Source organism: Aspergillus affinis, assembly GCF_023601865.1.
Source record: "Aspergillus affinis strain CMG 70 chromosome Unknown NODE_17_length_398122_cov_92_786867, whole genome shotgun sequence".
NCBI classification, from domain to species: domain Eukaryota; kingdom Fungi; phylum Ascomycota; class Eurotiomycetes; order Eurotiales; family Aspergillaceae; genus Aspergillus; species Aspergillus affinis.
In genome coordinates this window covers 68,127-86,041 of record NW_026515798.1, presented here as the reverse complement: position 1 = coordinate 86,041, position 17,915 = coordinate 68,127, and the positions used below count along the sequence as shown (strand labels likewise).

General features: G+C 52.0%; 7 protein-coding genes across 7 annotated transcripts; 5 read left to right on the top strand and 2 right to left on the bottom strand.

Moving 5' to 3' along the window:
- Positions 1-29: 29 nt before the first annotated feature.
- KD926_003311 (indoleamine 2,3-dioxygenase family protein) lies at positions 30-1,905 on the bottom strand (the record flags this gene model as incomplete). The annotated part of the gene is made up of 4 exons (XM_053097436.1): positions 30-248; positions 330-937; positions 1,028-1,341; positions 1,415-1,905. 4 exons carry the CDS (start codon positions 1,903-1,905, stop codon positions 30-32), a joined length of 1,632 nt encoding a protein of 543 aa, XP_052958522.1.
- Positions 1,906-3,197: 1,292 nt separating this feature from the next.
- Positions 3,198-3,652, bottom strand: KD926_003310 (protein PET117; the record flags this gene model as incomplete). Its single annotated transcript, XM_053097435.1, has 3 exons — positions 3,198-3,368; positions 3,427-3,534; positions 3,590-3,652. 3 exons carry the CDS (start codon positions 3,650-3,652, stop codon positions 3,198-3,200), a joined length of 342 nt encoding a protein of 113 aa, XP_052958521.1.
- A 198-nt stretch (positions 3,653-3,850) lies between these two features.
- On the top strand, positions 3,851-4,576 carry KD926_003309 (uncharacterized protein; the record flags this gene model as incomplete). The annotated part of the gene is made up of 6 exons (XM_053097434.1): positions 3,851-3,853; positions 3,917-3,955; positions 4,020-4,053; positions 4,135-4,143; positions 4,202-4,302; positions 4,376-4,576. The coding sequence occupies 6 exons, from the start codon at positions 3,851-3,853 to the stop codon at positions 4,574-4,576; spliced, it is 387 nt and encodes a 128-aa protein (XP_052958520.1).
- Positions 4,577-5,044: 468 nt separating this feature from the next.
- KD926_003308 (triglyceride lipase) lies at positions 5,045-6,702 on the top strand (the record flags this gene model as incomplete). The annotated part of the gene is made up of 8 exons (XM_053097433.1): positions 5,045-5,580; positions 5,637-5,646; positions 5,815-5,860; positions 5,920-5,958; positions 6,026-6,155; positions 6,255-6,491; positions 6,566-6,600; positions 6,677-6,702. 8 exons carry the CDS (start codon positions 5,045-5,047, stop codon positions 6,700-6,702), a joined length of 1,059 nt encoding a protein of 352 aa, XP_052958519.1.
- Positions 6,703-7,452: 750 nt separating this feature from the next.
- Positions 7,453-9,546, top strand: KD926_003307 (arrestin (or S-antigen), N-terminal domain protein; the record flags this gene model as incomplete). Its single annotated transcript, XM_053097432.1, has 5 exons — positions 7,453-7,665; positions 7,753-7,866; positions 7,920-8,132; positions 8,187-8,759; positions 8,824-9,546. The coding sequence occupies 5 exons, from the start codon at positions 7,453-7,455 to the stop codon at positions 9,544-9,546; spliced, it is 1,836 nt and encodes a 611-aa protein (XP_052958518.1).
- A 1,163-nt stretch (positions 9,547-10,709) lies between these two features.
- Positions 10,710-14,713, top strand: KD926_003306 (uncharacterized protein; the record flags this gene model as incomplete). Its single annotated transcript, XM_053097431.1, has 3 exons — positions 10,710-11,071; positions 11,139-13,484; positions 13,552-14,713. The coding sequence occupies 3 exons, from the start codon at positions 10,710-10,712 to the stop codon at positions 14,711-14,713; spliced, it is 3,870 nt and encodes a 1,289-aa protein (XP_052958517.1).
- Positions 14,714-15,398: 685 nt separating this feature from the next.
- nfr1 (putative AIF-like mitochondrial oxidoreductase (Nfrl)) lies at positions 15,399-17,648 on the top strand (the record flags this gene model as incomplete). The annotated part of the gene is made up of 4 exons (XM_053097429.1): positions 15,399-15,621; positions 15,707-15,902; positions 15,962-17,231; positions 17,439-17,648. The coding sequence occupies 4 exons, from the start codon at positions 15,399-15,401 to the stop codon at positions 17,646-17,648; spliced, it is 1,899 nt and encodes a 632-aa protein (XP_052958516.1).
- Positions 17,649-17,915: the final 267 nt, after the last annotated feature.

Here is a 17,915-nt window from a genome sequence, read left to right as displayed (position 1 = left end):
CAATTCAAACTCCAAATGCAAATTCGAAATTAAACCCCTCTCTCCTTACACCACTTCTCCACCTCCTTCGCTAACTTCTCCCTCTGATCCTTGACCATCTCCATCATCGGCTCGACCTGTTTCTGATACGAGGCATCATACCCGTTCAGTCCGTGAGCCCCGACTTCCCCGTTCTTCTGAGGTGCCAGGTACGTGTCATAAATAGATATCATCATATCCATGACAGCGGAGAGTTGATTCGGAAGCCACTATTGAACCAGAATCAGCAAAACCCCAACCAAGCCAAGTACCCTAAAGAAAGAAAAAAAGGAAGAAGAAATCAAACGTACCGTAACAATCGGACTCCCCCCCGTCGCCGTCGGATGAGGCGTCCTGCGAATAATATACTCCCTGGCAAACAACCAATGGCGCCACCGGAAACTGCGAACATGGTTCAGGGTCTTCAAGAAGAGGATGGTCGTTTCGGTATCGTGTTCTGCGTAATCGCGGACACCTACTTCGGCTGATTTGGCGTTTAGGTAGGCCAGGAAGGTTCGGTGGGGGAGGGGGCGGTAGGCGCGGAATTCGTGGAGGATTTTGGTGAGAGGGGTTGAGGGCATCGGGATTTGGAGGAGGTGGTCGAGGAGGGGGATCTTTTTTTTTCCCCCATTAGTATCATTATTATTGGTAAGGTAGGTTGGGGTTAGGAGGGTTGAGTTGAGGGGGGTAGAAGGTCGAGATGGGGTATGCATGTAGCAATGGAAGAAGGGAGAAGGGGATGGGGGATGGAAACTAACCATGCTGTCGTTAGCACCGCTCTCTCCGCGGAAGAAGAGCGGTTGGTTGTCGAGGACTCCATCATAGATGACACCGTTGGGGAACATCGACTGCGAGGTGATTCCGAAGATGAAGACACGGAAGGACAGGTAGTCCTGAGGCTTGGAGTTGGCCCACATGTCTAGATCCAGTTGTCAGTCTATCATATTATCATACCAGAAAAAAGATACCAGGGGCCGGCTATTTAGGGCTAAGCAGGATACAGACATACCTTCCATACTCGCTTCAATCTTTTCCATAGAAGCCAGGATCTCTCGGAACCCGTCGTTGACCTCAGATCGAGACCCGGCTTGCTCAAGCGTATCGACGACTTTGAGCGCCCCGCTGATCAGTCCCTTCGACTCCTTGACCATGTCCACGTGGGTCAGAATGAACCCGGCCTCGGAGCTCTTGGGGTCAAGGCCGTGCTCGAAGGCGCGGACCAGACGGAGGTTAGGATAGGATAGGCCTTTGGATGGTTCGGCTACCGTGTAGTTGAACAGCGAGTATGCGGCGGCATAGGACATGAAGGGGGGGATGTCCAAGCTGGATTGTGGTTAGTATAATATAGGTAGGATAGGTAAGATAGGTAGGAAAGAATGAAAAGAAAAGAACATACAGCTGAGCACATCGATACATAGGACAAGCCACAGCCCGAGGCAAAAAGTCCCTTCCAAGACCATACCCATTGTCCGGGTTCTTACTCCAGCTCTCCCAGCAAGGCTCAAGCAAGTAAGCCGACGCCAGGAAGGAGTAGTCCCTGAACACGGCCGTGACTGCGTAGAGGTCCGGGGAACCGTCAGCCGTGACGAGCTTGTCGACTTCGGCCGTGAGGTCGGGGAGCTCGGCGACGGCAGGTCCCAGTTCATACGTCGCCAGCAGACCAGGAGTGCCGTCGAGCTTTGTCACAGGCATCCGATCAAGCAGGGCCACTAAGGGCTGGAAGGGCTTGGGGAGGTCGGTAGGGGACATGATGAATGGCATGAAGCCCGTAGAGGTGGTGATGGTAAAAGGGTCCAAGGACCGAGGAAGGGTAGCAGGGTCATGATGAACATAAGGAAAACGTTTCAGGGTAGTGGTAGAAGTATGAGGGGTCTTTATCACGGTCATAGTGCCAGGTAACAAAGGAAAAGATAAGTCTATCTATGTATGAGGGCTTGGGAAGGATGCCAGAGACTTATAGTTCTCCAAGAGAAGAGGAGAGTTTGGAAGGGGGAAGAAAGGAAAATATTCAGGAACGTGGTAGAAACCAGTCTAGGCTTGGAGATTCAAGAGAAAGGAAGGGAAATCCAGCGGGAGAAGACGATTCTTATAACTGTTCTGAGGCCGGATTCAATTCCGGCCACGGAGTCTCCATTACGTTTGACCGAGCAAAAAGGCGCGGGGGCTGCATTCTTGGATGCATCTTCGAGATTCCACATCCGATAAGCAGTTCAAAATAAACCACCTTGGTTCCCACGGCGTCCCTGAAGAAAATTATGCCCTCTCTCAACTCTCGCTGCACAGGAAGCCATCTACGTCGATCTATATCAAGACTTGGCAGCCAGCATCACGGGGACACGCTAGGCTCGATCCAGTAGGAGCTGCCAGGAGCAGAATTGAACTCGACCGGCAATGAAACTCGTGAAAGCTGGCATATCAAGTCTGTCGATCGTCCCTGTATGGCTACAAGTCTTCTTGCATCGAATATTAAACATCTCCAGCCTATAGGCTCCCCCAAAGACCATCAAGCGCATCCAATGTTCATGAGTTGATTTACATGGATTGGCCAACTGCCAAGCATTAGCAGCCCCACTTACCGCTACATTACCATTGGTCTGGCCGGAATCTTCCGGCCTCCGTCAATGGCCGGCCTCAGGCTCTCGGACCGTTACTAGCCGGCCTTATGCCCGTGCTATGCAGATGCATGATACGACCAGCCAACCAACGGACTCCGGCCAGGGTGGTTGGTGTGGGCTTCTCTTATCAGGGCCGATGCCTTGCTTTGTTAGGACTTGAGAATTTCACAACCACACATTTGGAATGTGTATGCTCGCTCTTATCAGTACCTAGGCCTTGGTACTACGAGAAGCATCTCGGACACTTCTGGTTCCAAGAATACCTGCAATAGTTATTCTCTGTGTGGTTATTGCTTCCATAGCGTAGCAAAACAGGACATTTGTACCTGTTATAGATCATAAATTGAAAGGAGAGTTCTAGCTCATATAATATACATTGTGGGTATTGTACACACATATATTCGATAATCAGACAGGCAGCAAATCCTGAAGTCCTTGGTCAGCACAGGGCCCTGGACCTTCCTCGAATCTGATGACTTGCCGGATGCAAATCTATCACTGGTTGACACTGTCCATGTACAACCGTAACCCAATGGAGTATTGATTCCCTCACAGCTCTTTCTCTCATGTCCCCTTCGCTGGATTATTATCCCCGCCTGGCGACACATCTATGGGAGAAACCTTCTGGAGCTTCAGGTATTCCTCCTCGAGTCTCTTCTGCATTTCGAAATCGGCCTGTCGTTCATGTCGCACGCGCTGCTTCTCCATGTCCCGCTCGACGCCCTTGTGCATGTTCTAAACTAGATCAGCCCCATATTCGTACCTATAAGACGAGTCTTCAGTCTGAACGTACCGCTCTCTCCTGTTCCTGTGACCAGTGCACAAAGTAGACGATGCCCGCGGTTCCGAGGCCCGTCGCGGCCAATGTCAATTTCGAGGCTCGAGACATCTTTATCTTCCTCTGAATTATCAGTACACCTATCAGAGATTTCCGTGAGGTAATCACAAAGACTCACCCTAGACCAGATAAAAAAGAATGCGTGATAGAATCCAAGGCCCAGACCGGCATCGAGATTCATCGGCGATTATCACGGCGGTAACTGATGGCAGAACCTTGACCGCCTTGTCATTGATCATTCGTGGCGTCGGGGGGGGGGCATGAGACGGGGCGCATCACGAAGCTCCCCGTCCTCTGCCTTATCTGTACATCTATCCCCACGCCCTTGACGCCCTCGTTTAACCGTTCCATTACTATTTACAGGGGGCTCTTTGGCAATATGGTGAGTTTTGTGCATTATTACCTTTTTTGGACTGCGCTCCGATGCTAACACCGTGCTCTATAGTCCGCTCAGAACTCCGCAGGCATTCAGACCCTCCTCGATGTAGGTCGCAGCGATAGATGTCCCTCGCGGGCTCAATCATGAATTGACGGTTTAATTTTTCTAGGCCGAGAGAGAGGCTCAGAAGATTGTTCAGCAAGGTAAGTCCCGCTTGGTCGTCTCGCTCCGGATGACCACTCCTCTCGTTTATGAGATAATGCTAACGTATTCGCATCTTCTAGCCCGTGAATGTACGATCGTCACCCCTACGCAGTTTCCATCAATCCGACACTAACCTATACCTTTCAGACCGCACGAAGCGAGTGAGGGACGCTAAATCCGAAGCGCAAAAGGAGATCGAGGAATACAAGAACCAGAAGGAGGCCGAGTTCAAGAAGTTCGAGGCTGAGGTGAGAGATTCCCGACAGCGAGCGGCCCAGCATAGACTTGTCTCGACCCATGGTTTCGCAAGATGTGCAACAGCAGGCTAACGCTCTGTCTTCGAACCAGCACTCGAGCGGATACAAGAAGGCCGAAGAGGATTCGAACAAGGAGGCCGACGTGAAGCTTCAGGAGATCAAGCAGGCCGGCAACAGCAAGGGCAGCAAGGTGGTGGACGACCTGATCCATGCCGTCGTGGAGGTGAAGCCCGAGGCGTCGGAGAAGATCGTGGTCAAGACATAAAGTCGTTGTAGTTGTGTGATGGAGGCCTCTCTTGTTCGATTTATACTATTGCTTTTCAGGGCTGTGAATATATGGTTTCTGCGATTTGAGCTTTGTGCAAATACCTTTTGACGATTCTAATCAATCTGGCATATGGCTTATTGTCGGGACCCTTTAGGCTGTACTATCTGTAGCCTCTTGAGTATCGGGCGAGTCCAGTAGAACATATCCTCTCTAGAATCGAATCGACATGCGCCCACAGAATCCGCACGAATTAGACTACGCTTCTCAACATTCGAAAGTTGTCTCATGAGAAAATAGTTCGTAGCGACCTGTCTTCTCATATTATATTCTTGCCTGAGGCAGCAACGGGTTCCGATTTCAGGCGTTGCGTCATCAGGCACACGCCAACTTTAAAACGATTATACAACCGATGGCCAATGATATACACCTTTCCTAGAAGGATAGGCAGATAATTTTAAAAGGACAATGGGGTATATGGTCACCAGACTCCGTCCGAGCGTTAAGTCTGCCAATTCGACACTTGGTGTTCAATTTGTGCCGATTGCTCGTTCGCACGCGCGACTTTTCCGCTCTTCGACACGCAGGTGCAATCCCCACGAGCAGACAAGAACTTACGCGCATGATCCACGGCTGGAGAGCTTAGGGAAGGTCATCAAGGATGAATATGCGGTAGTTCGAGACAGCTACGGTATGTACTATCTCTACTTGGAGTACCAGTATTACTTTCGTGATGAATCGGCCGTTAACCGCATGCTTGCAGATACACCCAAGCATCCTATCGTCCTCGCGCATGGGCTGCTTGGATTCGACGAGTTGCGGCTAGCTGGTCCTTTTCTTCCTGGGGTCCAGTACTGGCGAGGGATCAAGGAAGCGCTGTCTATGAAAGGCGTTCAGGTCATTACGGCGACGGTGCCTCCGTCCGGGTCTATTAAAATGCGCGCGGAGGAATTAGCGAGAGATATCGCTGTCGGGGCGCAAGGGAAGGATGTCAATATTATCGCGTACGTCGTTCTCTTTCATTCGTTTACCTGAATTGAGATGTGCTAACCCCGTGCAGACATAGTATGGTAAGATGTCATACCTGACCATAGATTATCTATCTTTATTAACAGGACGACTAGGGGTGAGACTCTTTCCGACAGTCATGACATTCTATTTCTTTCTTTCTTGACTTTCGATTAATATCTTCAAGCGGTCTGGATTCTCGATACATGATCAGTCATTTGAAACCCAAGGATTTCAATGTAAAATCCTTGACGACCATCGCAACGCCGCACAGAGGTTTGTGACAGTACACAGCCGAGAAACAGGTCGAGATCGTCCAACTAAACCAAGACTAGGCTCGTCGGTTGCAGACTATGTACTCAAGCAGATTGGAGGTATGATGAAGTCCGCATCACCCCCAGATGAAGAGAAAACTGAGAAAACTCATGCCATGCCCTGCAGATGACCGCCTTGCCCAGTTATACTACGCTCTGGGACTACTGAAAGTTGAAACGGGAGCTTTCTCCCAGTTAACGCGGGAATACATGGAAAGCACATTCAATCCTAACACGCCTGATGTGGACGACGTACGGTACGTGGAACCTATCAAACACAAAAAAGAAGAAAAGAAAAGAAATACCAAACAAACAAAAAGGAGTATTGCGTACGGAATAGGGCTGAGACTAGACAGATACTTCTCGTACGGGGCGTGTATGCAGCCAAGTTTTTGGTCGGTCTTCCGCCAGTCCCATCGGATTCTGGAGCAACTCGAGGGGTTTAACGACGGCCTGGTTAGCGTTGCTAGTAGTCGGTGGGGAGGAGAGGCAGGTTATAAGGGGACCCTCCTTGACGTGAGCCACTTGGATTTGATCAACTGGAGCAATCGATTGAAGTGGCTGGCTGGAGAGATTACGGGCAATCGGAGAAGGTGCGTCAAACGAACTAACCCCCCCGATGATGGTGACAGGCAGCGTCGTGGGCTAACGGGCGTGGGCGGCCAAGGTTCAACGCCATTGCACTCTACCTTGATATTGCAGGTACGTGACAAGCATTCCTGTCGAACTAATTTTGACGAGCTTTGTGGCTGACGGTTCCCAAATCTGACCACACCAGATATGCTGGCGAAGGAGGGTCTCTGACGAGAAACATGCAGGAATGCAGCGGCTAAGGGGGGAAGAATTTTGATGCCTAGCTAGGCAAGTCAATTATAAACCAGTAGTGATATACCCAATGAGATGAGTCACCGATCCAGATAATGACATCGACAGGACTAGTACTGTAGTTCCTAGAAAACCTTCTGGATTCGATTGACAGATGGAAAGGTGGCGGTGTTCTTCGCGTCCCAAGCATCCGAGTGGCTTAGCAAGTTGGCAGCCCTGTGAGACGATCTCATCCCCGACCACTGACGGCCTAGACTTTCCTGGAGGTCCGGAGAAGCGACTCAGCACGAAGAGTTGAACAAACTTAAGAGTCGGACAAAAAAGATAAAACCCACCTGATTGCCAACAGGGAACTCTTGGGACCAGGAAGGGGATATTTTTTTCACTCTATCACTTTCCATGCCCTGATCAGGATCCCGACCACGCCGAGAGTCCTTTTTGGCTTTGAACCATCGATTGCCCCACGCCCTCGTCCCTTCAACCGTTCAACGTCATTTTCCCCCTCGTATCTATTTTTTGTATGCCGAACTCCCGCCCTCTCGCGCTCTCTTCCATCCCTTCAATCCCTCTCTCTCTGCCCCCCACTCCTCATCGCCTAACCCCTTCCTAGTAGAATCTCTCATATTATTATCAGCGACATAATCTCTCCCTCTTTACATCGAATAAGCATATCAGCCCCATCGCAATCGGCCGTGTCGCTAGAGATCGGCCCGGGTCGAGGTGTTCGCCATGTCCGCGACCATCCATTTAGACAACTCGCATACCCACTTCACCAACCTTGACTTCCTATCCGGCAGAGTTGTGATTAATCTGCCGTCCGAAGCAGCGATAGGTGGTATTCAGGTGAAGTTGGAGGGAGAAAGTCGCACGCGTCTATCGGGACCCCGAAATCCGCACCATGAGCAGTCCGATAAGAAGCGCACGGAATTAGAAGTCCATAAGGTATTGAATTTTTTTTTTTCTCTTGCTCTTCTTAGCTCTGTTATTCTTCCCCAGTTGCATCGCTCCTAGTTGCTTATGATTTCGCAGCTCTTGTATAAAGTCGTTACCGTCTTCCCTACCCCCGAGGTGTTCAACTCCAAGGCTCCGAATACGACGTATACTTTTGCTTCTGGGACATATGAATATCCCTTCCAGTTCAAGGTAATTTTACCCGTGAGTCGAAGGGGTTTCGCATGGTTCTAATTCTTCGAAAGTTTCCCTTCAACAATGCCTGCAGCATGCATAACAGCATGCTCACGAATCTGAACATCACGGGACTGAAAGTCGAAGTGGCCAAGGATACGAATCGTCACGTCAAGAAGACCCTTCCTCCTTCTCTGAGCGGCTTTCCGGGCGAGGCAGACATCAAGTATTATCTAAAGGCAACTATTATCCGGCCGCAATTTTACAAGGAAAACATCAGAGCGGTATGGTCACTTCAAGCAGCTGGGGTGGAAAAAGGCTGACACTTCGAATCTTAGATCCATGACTTGAACTTCCTTCCCATCGAACCCCCAAGGACAGGCAGCTTGAACGAGGAGACGTATGCGCGACGCCAGCACCAGTTTACAAAGCCCCCCAGTGGTTCCAAGACGAAGAGCCTTTTCCAAAAGGTCTCGTCGACTTCCCTCCGGGATGGTGCCTCGGACACTCCTCGCGTCTCTGCTGACATTCGACTTCCGAACCCGTCCATTCTCACCTGCAATGAGCCCATCCCGCTGCGGGTGCTGGTGAGCAAGGTGTCCGAGTCATACGAGACCATCTTCCTGCAGATGCTGCAAATCGAGTTGATCGGGTACACGCACATCCTTGCTCACGATCTAAGGCGAACGGAAAGCGGCACTTGGGTTATAATGAGTCGGAGTAACATGGGTATTCCCCTTGGGAGAGGAGGTGATCCGGCGGGCTCTGAATACACTATCGACGCCAGCATGTGGAATCGGGTGCCTCTGCCCAGCTCAGTGGCTCCGAGTTTCGAGACATGCAACATCTCCAGATCCTATGAGCTTGAGGTCCGAATTGGGTTGACTCATGGCAGTATTGGGAACATGAAAGTGGGTGACGGCGTGACGATCTTTCTGCTTGACTTTTCGGTGTCTTTATACTAACTGTGAATAGCCTCAACTCATCGTACTCCCGCTAAGGATGCCTGTCAGAGTGTTCTCTGGTATTGCTCCACCCCAAGCACTTCTGGATGCCATGGCTGCCACTGGACGCGTCAAACCCCCGGCACCGGTGCCACCTTCACCATCAGTCCCAGATCGGCCCCAGGGTGGCACTAGTTCGCGCCCGCCCATACCTCCCAGACCTTCGGCGGCTCCGGTTCCCGTGCCCGCCTCGGAGGAAAACTATGACGATGCTCCTCCCAGCTACGAGGACGCGATGGCCGAAACCCTCAGTCCCGTAGATGGCCCCCGTCGCGAGTATAACCCACCAGATGCCTCTTCCTCTTCCGGAAGACCCGTTGAATCTGGAGCTGATCCAAGCTCGTCAGGTTACCCGGTAAAGGGTCTTGAGGGTCGGGCCCCTTACGGCAACCGCGAAGCAAATTCATCCTCGGAGTCCTTCGACATGCTTCCTTCGACGCCGCCGGAATCCCACTCCGGCTCGCCCCCAACATCTCCCGTTGCCCGTCAACAGAGCATTCTAAAGATCCACAAAATGGCGCCCCCTCCGGAGGACAACCCGCCTCAATATCAGCCAGTAGCCGATAGTCACCTGCAACCAGCATCCCCTGGTCCGGCCGAGCGGAGGCCCTCCGGCTCTGAATTCCGTCCCATCAGACTCGGTGTGCCAAATAGGAAACCGGTCCCTCGAAGCTCAAGCTCCGGAGGTCCTTGAGCCTAGATCTACTAGGACCGAGGCGTGCCGTTTTCGCATCATACTTCCAGCACCTTCTGGCTACTCCCCTCTGCGATCGGTTTTCCAATATATAATGAGGATCGAGCTGAGTGACATCCGTAATATATTCACTTCAAGGAAATCCGGAACCTTCTATCAATGGGTTTATTAACCACCACGACCTTCCTTCATTGGTGACCATCCACCATATACCATGGAACATGGATCGCATCTACTTGGACATCGATGCCACCTGCATATAAGCGGTGTTCATTTTACTTGAACGCTCTTCTCTTCTTAAAACGTCTGTCATCTCATCGCCATTTGTTGCATATTGATACCAAGTCTTTTTTTTTTGGTTTTTTGTTTTTTATCTGAGCTGTGGATCACTGGAAAAATCTCGTTTTATACCACGATCATCTAGGTAGTGAATATCATCTTTGACAGGTTTTTATACTTGGTACAGTGTTTTGCCTAAATCTTCACAAGCAGGTAGCGACGTCAGGATACATGTTTGTTTACATTGTCTAGAGAACGCAACAAAAGTACCATGCCTACATGCATGAGCATAGCATACATCACATTGCTGCAATCATATGCAGGTAAAAGTACACCCATTCAAGTAGACAGTAATATCGAGTAGGTAGAGCCTAAATCGCAGAATTCCGGGCCCCAAAGCAAGGAGGAACAGGAAAAGAAATCCATTCTGTTCACACCGTCCGGAGAGTGCCTGAGGCGGGGGTTCCCGGACAGGCTTAGCGCGAGTTGGAGGTCACCTTCGAGTCTTTCCTTTCCAGTCTTCACCTTCACCGTCTCTCGTCCAACTGCTTCTGTTGCTTTTTCTTGCTATTCGCGTCGCTCTGCTCAATTCCCTTCCTAGTACCATGTATTTCTATGATTAATCTAATACTCTCGCGCTGATCTTCTCGTTGCACCTCTCGACCTGCACCTGTCCTCCGCTGTCAGTTTCTTCCCGCGTGGCCCACTCGCAGCTTGCCTGCTCTGAACGCGACCGATCCCGACTTTGGAGCTCAATTTTCGCGAGTCGCAAACGCAGCGAATTTAATACCTTTTTACCCTCAACCTTCACCACTGATGCTCTGATATCAAACGTCCATTGAAGAATCACGGAGGAGAGCGCACAAGTTACCCAACATTCCATCATGCGTCTCCACCTCGTAATTCAGCGTCACGGACTGCCGGTGACGCGCATTCTTTGGACGACCGCGCCGCCCTCGCTGTTCGGTCAGAATGCGCCCAATACCTCGGCCGTCATCCCTGCCGCCTCGTCTGCGATCACGTCGACGCGCACCCCTAATGCGCTATATGCGAACGGTGGCTATACCATCGCGCAGCTCCTGGAGGATGTGAACGGCGTGGTCCCTCTGGAGACCGAGCCAGCCTTGTTCGATAGTGAATGTAGTGGACAATGGGGCCTAGAAGACTACGTCGTCGAGGTGGGGGGCTCGGAGTGTCTGCATTTCATGGAAGTCGAGGGTCTCCTCAGAGATGGGGACGAAGTCTTGTGAGTACTTACGCTTGGGTTCCCGCCCATTGGCATTCATGTTCCTAACTCGGCTGTGTCTGCTTAGAATACGAGCTCTTCAGCTCTCCGACCTGCGCGCCCGACGCCTTTCCGGTCGACACCAAATATCCGCCGATGGAAGGCATTTGATAGATGGCGTGCCGTTCGGAAAGCCTTTCCTGAAAAGACCTACTTCGTCGAGACCCGCTATCACGATACCTCCGAGAAAGAAGAGGCGCACGAGCGTGGCGAGCTGTGGCAATGGATCTGCTGGCTACGAGGATGATACGGAATGGGCACCTGGACAAGTCCGGTCGTTAAAAGAGCTTTCAGCCCTGCGGGAGGGTAGTGGGTCCGACGGTAAACCCGACGATGATGATGAGTACGAAGATGCTTATCAGGACGATTACGAAGATTTTCATCAAGTCCATGAAGAAACTGGTGATGGCACGGTCATTCGATATAATGTGGACCAGGATGAAGATGACCAAGGCTCTGAGAGTGATGCCGATATATCCGACTTTGATGCTGGTGATTTGACCGAGGAGTTAAAGGGCCTAAAAGAGGATCAAGAGACCTCTGAGATGTCTGGTGTTGAGAAGACTGGAGACGACCAAGCGGAAGACGGTGGCTATCCATTGCGCAAGAAGTCGAGTCTCCACATGCTACCAAGACAATCGATCTTACAAAATGCTAGCAAGAAGGTTTCAGACGCCGATGCTTCGCGACGAGACTCCAAGGCGGTCAGATTCGAGGGACAGAAAGAGTCATCATCGGCGCCGCTCCCACCGCCCCCTGCTCAGAAGTCTCCAGTCACCAAAGAATTGCCAGAGCCAGAAGAAACGTCTGCTACGGTTGAAAAGGCTAGCAGCAGCAGCAGTAGCTCTTCTTCCGATAGCAGCTCTGACGAGGACACAAAGTTTTCATCCTCTTCGTCAGATTTCTCGGACTCTGATTCCGACTCCGATTCCGACTCTGATTCATCCAGCTCTGATTCAGATGATTCGGCATCAGATTCAGAGTCTGAAGAGGTTTCTGATATAGCCTCATCGAAGACGAACCCACCCGGTCTGGGCTCCCAGCGAACCAAAAAGAGCAACCAGCGCAACAAGATGCGACGACGGTTAGCCAAACTCAAAGAATTGGGTGCTTTACCGGCCGAGGCAGACTTTGCCGCTCTTCGAGATCTGGAGGAGAAGAACGGAGGGTCGTATCGCTTCCCCGCAACCACACCCGGGACGAGCGAGAGTGAACAGACAGAGTTCGAAGCGAAGCGGCAGAAGCTGCTTCGTGATCTTGAATTGGGAGGAGTCGACATCACCGAGAAAGAGAATGCGCCCCCCAGTGACAAAGAGAACAACAATCAAGTGAACAACCATGTTCCCGAGTCCGAAAAAGAAAACGCCGTACCTGCTGCGGAAACCGCCAATGAAGCCAGCACCGAATCCAAGCGCCGCACCCTAGATGTTGCCAGCTCCCGGCGACTGCTGTTTGGCTCCCTTGGAGTACGGACGCCGCGAACCAAGGAGGACGAAGAAGCCACGCGTAAGAAGCTGGCCGGCAAAGTCAAGAACACCAATGTTTATCCCCAGAAGTCCATCACCGAAGAAGCACCGGCCGAGGAAAGTGAAAGTGGCTCGGATGAGAACTGGCAAGACAAGTTACTCATTCGGGCCACCGAGTGTCTCTTTGACGATGTCGATTTGACTGCGCCTCCTTTTCCCTTTGAGCAGCGCTGGGATGCCGAAGCCGATAATATCATCAGACAGCGCAAGGGATGGGGCAAGAAACGGAAGAGAAAGCAGCGCATTCAGGTGTACGGTGGGGAATACGACGGGGAATACGACGGGGAGTACGACGAGGAAGAGTATTATGACAATGATGATCATTGGTATCAAGATGAAGAAGATCCTCAGCTCAACTACGACGACACGGAGCAGCCGAGTCACGAGATGGAAGGCATTGAGCAGAATGGACACGAGGACGTGGCGGAACCATCAGACGAGACAGCGGGCGACCTTCCTCAGATTCCCGATGATCCGGCATCGCTCGGGGATCTAGTAGAAGACGATTTGAAAAAGGGCACAGTCATTGCTTTCAGGCAGCTGGACATGTCCAAAGCGACCAACTGGCAGCCTACGGTGTCAGAATATCGAGTAGCCAAGATTCACGACGTGTTCGAAGACCAGATTCTCAAACTTCGGCTGGCCAAGCGTGATCGAAGGCAGCCCAAGGAGACGGAAGATGACGAGGACGAACCCGAGTACAGCGGCTTTGAGATGCCCGGCTTTGATGACGACGAAGCGGAGGACAATGGGTTTCGCGAAGTGTCGCTTGCAGACCTCATCGATGCCAAGCTTCTACGAGCGGGAAATGTTCCAGGCGGCTCCGGAGAAGCCGAGAAAGCCAGCTTGTCAGTACATTAAATTTTTCCTTTTCACTGTGTCCTTCTGGCGTGTATGCGCTCACACCGACCAAAGCTCTCCGGCAGAGCCGCCTGAACGGAGTCCAACGCCGGATGCGAAAGCAGACGAGAAGGCACCTCCCAAAGACCGGCACGCAACTCAAGAAGAGCTCGACCCACTAACGAAGGACGCAGTCGACGCCGTAAGGGCCTCTGGCGAGGATTCCAGCTCCGGCGTAAAATCGCCGGAGTTTCACGGATTCCGGTCCTGCGACGAGGGATCGGCCTTGGCATCACCGGGCAGTCCCCTAGAAGAAGCAGATCATGAAGGTGGTGTTGGCGACGAGGAGGATCCGAATTCGGGCAGTCGTCTTTCGCGGCCATCTACGCCTACTTCGAGCGTGCCGCCGAATTGCTTGAAGAACGAAGCGGCGCCGCCGGTGGCGGGATCGGATCCAGACCTCGAGCCGATCAGCAGCCCTGAAAGTCCCGTGTCCTTCAATCGCCTCATCGCGTCGCTCTTTGACAATAAGGCCGGGATCAAGTCCTCAACTCCAAGCCAGAAAGTCGAGAAGAAGCCTGAGCAGAAGTCTGAGCTGAAACAGAAAAAGAAACTAGAGGCTGATCCCAATGGTGAAGACAAACCAGTACAAGAACAGGAGCGTGAACCAGAGCGAGAACGGTCGGTATCTCGGTCCTCACCATGCTCGGTCGTTCCTAATCCCTTCTACGAAATTGATCGAGCGCACAAACAACAGCGACGACGCAATTCCAAAAAGATGAAGACCAGCCTCGATGTTAAGGAGGGCGATACTACGATGGACTATCTATCGGCAGTTGAATTTCCCTCCTCCCCGGTCTCGCGCCAATCACCAACCCCTGCCGAGCGGCAACCATCTCCATCCCAGCAATTGTCGTCACTCGTCAGTGCCGTGCCGGAGACTCTGGTCGAGGATGCCATGCCAGAGGACGCTCTACCGCCGCCGGAATCCCAAAAGTCCGAAATCATGATGATCGACTTGACGCAGTCCAGTCCCCTCGTGTCACCGGAGGGCAGCGACGAGGACTTTGCTCGATTTAATCGTCTGCCTCGAGGACCGGGATGGGTGCAGAAGAGCATACCGAAGACGAGGAGACAGACGCGACAGTCGTCGGCGGGGGCACGCATGCACCGGTTGCAGGACGGCAGCATCAGTCCGCCAGCTCCGAGGCGACGACGGGGGAAGAGCAAGGGATGATGATGTGGAATGGATGGTGTTTAACGCGGAACTCTGGAGATATGCATGTGTATGTAAAGAGGGAGAATAATACCTAATCAACAGGAAAATACTCCAATCGAAGGGTCTGACGTGGGTGACAAAACCTGTCCCGTGATTGGCTGTGGTGTCCTCCTCCCACCGACGTCATTGTTTGGGTGTCTTCCCTGCATTCCTTCCCTACTCCTACTTTCCTTCTACTTTCCTTTCTCAATTGCTTCACCACGATGTCATGCAAAGACCACGCCATGCTCCCGATATATTCGCCCATCCTGCCAGTCTCCCCTCTCGGAATCCTTTAGTTTAATTTAACCCTAGTCCTCCCCCAATGTATCTACCCCTCCTTCGTACTACTCCTCGCCAGAGCTTCCCACCACCTGTTACCTGGTCGTGTTCTACTGGCCGATTGGTCTGGCGCTCTGCTTCATCCTGCACGCCTCCCCGCCGCAGCTGTCGATGTGGCTGTCGTGCTGCTAGTGGCTGCTCGTGTTCTTGCTGTCTTCATTCCCCCTCTTCCCCCTCTTCCTCTTCTCTTGCTAGACCGCTCTCTTCCTTATCTTCCTCCTTCTCCTTAATACCATCCTCCTCAGTATCAAGACCATCCCATAGAAACACATTCCTCCTCTTATCCCCTCGTAACAGATCTTTCTCAACATCCTCCACCACAATGGCCCAGGAATACAAACTCAAAGACATAACCTCCCTATCAACCCTCAAAGAGCTCGATAAACTCGAGTCCGAAGTCGAAGGTATCGACGAGGCAAAGATCCTCCTCGTCAAACATAACGGCCAGGTTCATGCCCTTAGCCATAAATGTACTCATTATGGCGCGCCGTTGAAATTGGGTGTTGTTGCGCCTGATGGGAGGATTACTTGTCCTTGGCATGGTGGTATGTGTTCTTTTTCTCCTCTCTTTCTAGGGTGATTAACCCTGTTTGTATGGACTTTTGCTAATCATTACTGCCTGGGATATAGCTTGCTTTAATGTCGGTACCGGAGATGTCGAGGATGCTCCGGCTCCGAATGCGCTGAATAAATTCGAGGTCGAGGAGAAGAACGGCGCGGTTTATATCAAGGGCGAGGAATCGGTTATTAAATCCGGGCAGAGAGATCCTGCTGTGAAATGCAGTGTTTCTTCGGCGGATGCTGGGAGGGTTGTCGTCGTGGGAGGGTAAGTAGTCTATCATCCGATCCAGTTACTATGAACATGGACTAATGGTCAATCATCAGTGGCTCCGGAACCCTAGGTACCATCCAGGCCCTTCGAGAATTGAAATACAAAGGCCCCATCACGGTCATCTCCCGCGAACCGAACCTCATAATCGACCGACCCAAGCTGTCCAAGGCTCTGATCCCCGACGCGGAGAAGATCCAGTTGCGACCGCGAGAATGGTACCAGGAGGCTTCCATCGACACCGTCTCCGACGAGGTGACCGGCGTCGACTTCGCCAAGAAGACTGTGGCTACCAAGTCCGGCGCCAGCTATCCCTATACCAAGCTGGTTCTGGCCACGGGAGGTGTCCCGCGTGGTCTGCCCCTGGAAGGGTTCAAGGATCTCGGTAACATCTTCCAGCTACGGGATGTGACGCACGTGCAGTCCATCCTGGGGGCCGTGGGCGAGAAGAACAAGAAGATTGTGGTCATCGGCAGCTCCTTCATCGGGATGGAGGTGGGTAACGCCCTCGCTAAGGATAACGAAGTCACCATCGTCGGCCAGGAGAAAGCCCCCATGGAACGGGTCATGGGCGAGAAAGTCGGCCGCATCTTCCAGAACAACCTGGAGAAAGCCGGCGTGAAGTTCAAGCTCGAAGCCGGCGTCGTCAAGGCCACTCCCTCCGAGACCGATGCCGGTAAAGTCGGCGCCGTCCATCTAAACGACGGCTCCGTGCTGCCCGCCGACTTGGTCGTCCTGGGTGTCGGCGTGCGCCCGGCGACCGACTTCCTCCGGGACAACGCAGCCGTGCAGCTCGAGAAGGACGGGTCCCTCAAAACAGACGAGCACTTCGCCGTCCCGGGGCTGAACAACGACGTCTTCGCCATCGGCGACATCGCCACATACCCGTACCACGGACCCGGCACAGACCCCAAGACCGGCACCTACACTCGCATCGAGCACTGGAACGTCGCCCAGAACGCGGGACGCGGCGTGGCCCGCGCCATCGTGCACAGTCAAACGTCATTGTCAGCGTCCTCCGCCCTGCAATCCCTCAAGCCCAAAGCATTCATCCCCATCTTCTGGTCCGCGCTGGGCGCTCAGCTGCGGTATTGCGGAAACACGCCCAACGGCTGGGACGGGCTGGTGCTGCAGGGCGAGCTGGAGAACGCCAAGTTCGCCGCGTACTACACCAAGGGCGACACGGTGGTGGCTGTGGCCACGATGGGCATGGACCCGATCATGGCGCAGAGCGCGGAGCTGATGCGTCGTGGGAACATGCCGACTAAGTCGCAGATTGAGGGCGGATTGGACGTTCTCACGGTGGGTGTGCCGAAGACGGTGAAGGTATAAATAAATAGTAAATTCCCGTATCACGCAGAAATCATAGTATGAACATTTGCATGTATATCTTGGTAGTAGGTTAGCAGTGAGGATTATTTTATGACAATTATTGACCTATATTAGATGTGTGTCTGAGATAATTCATCACATGAATTATCTTCTTGTCTTCATTATTACTATTGAACGATTAGGACGCAACAACACAAACAGATCAACTATCTCAAGCTCCTCTTGTATCTTCTCTTCGAATTCGGAAACATCATCTTCCAACAAATTAACTTCATCGTTCAACACCTCAACGAAACAGCTTTGAATGGTCTTATAACTAGCCACCATGATGGTGACTCGAAGGCCAAAGATCGCCCACATCTCCGGGGCATCTGGAGTAAGTTTCTCTGTCTTTACCGTCTAGAAGTGTAGTTAATCCGCTTTCCCGGTCATACAACACACCCATCGTGTTTTCCACACTCAACAGAAACAAGGCCAATTCTTCTCAAAGTGACGATATTGTTTCGTACTTCGGATCGAATATGTGCCTTCCCATTATCTGAAAGACTGTCCCAGCTCTCCTAGCTCTCCATCCATAGTAGGATAATGTTCGTGATTCCATCGGTTTGTCGGCAGGGAGAGATTCTTAACCCCTTGTCCAATTGTGGTTGAGAATCTATCTCAACTTTGACGCGCATC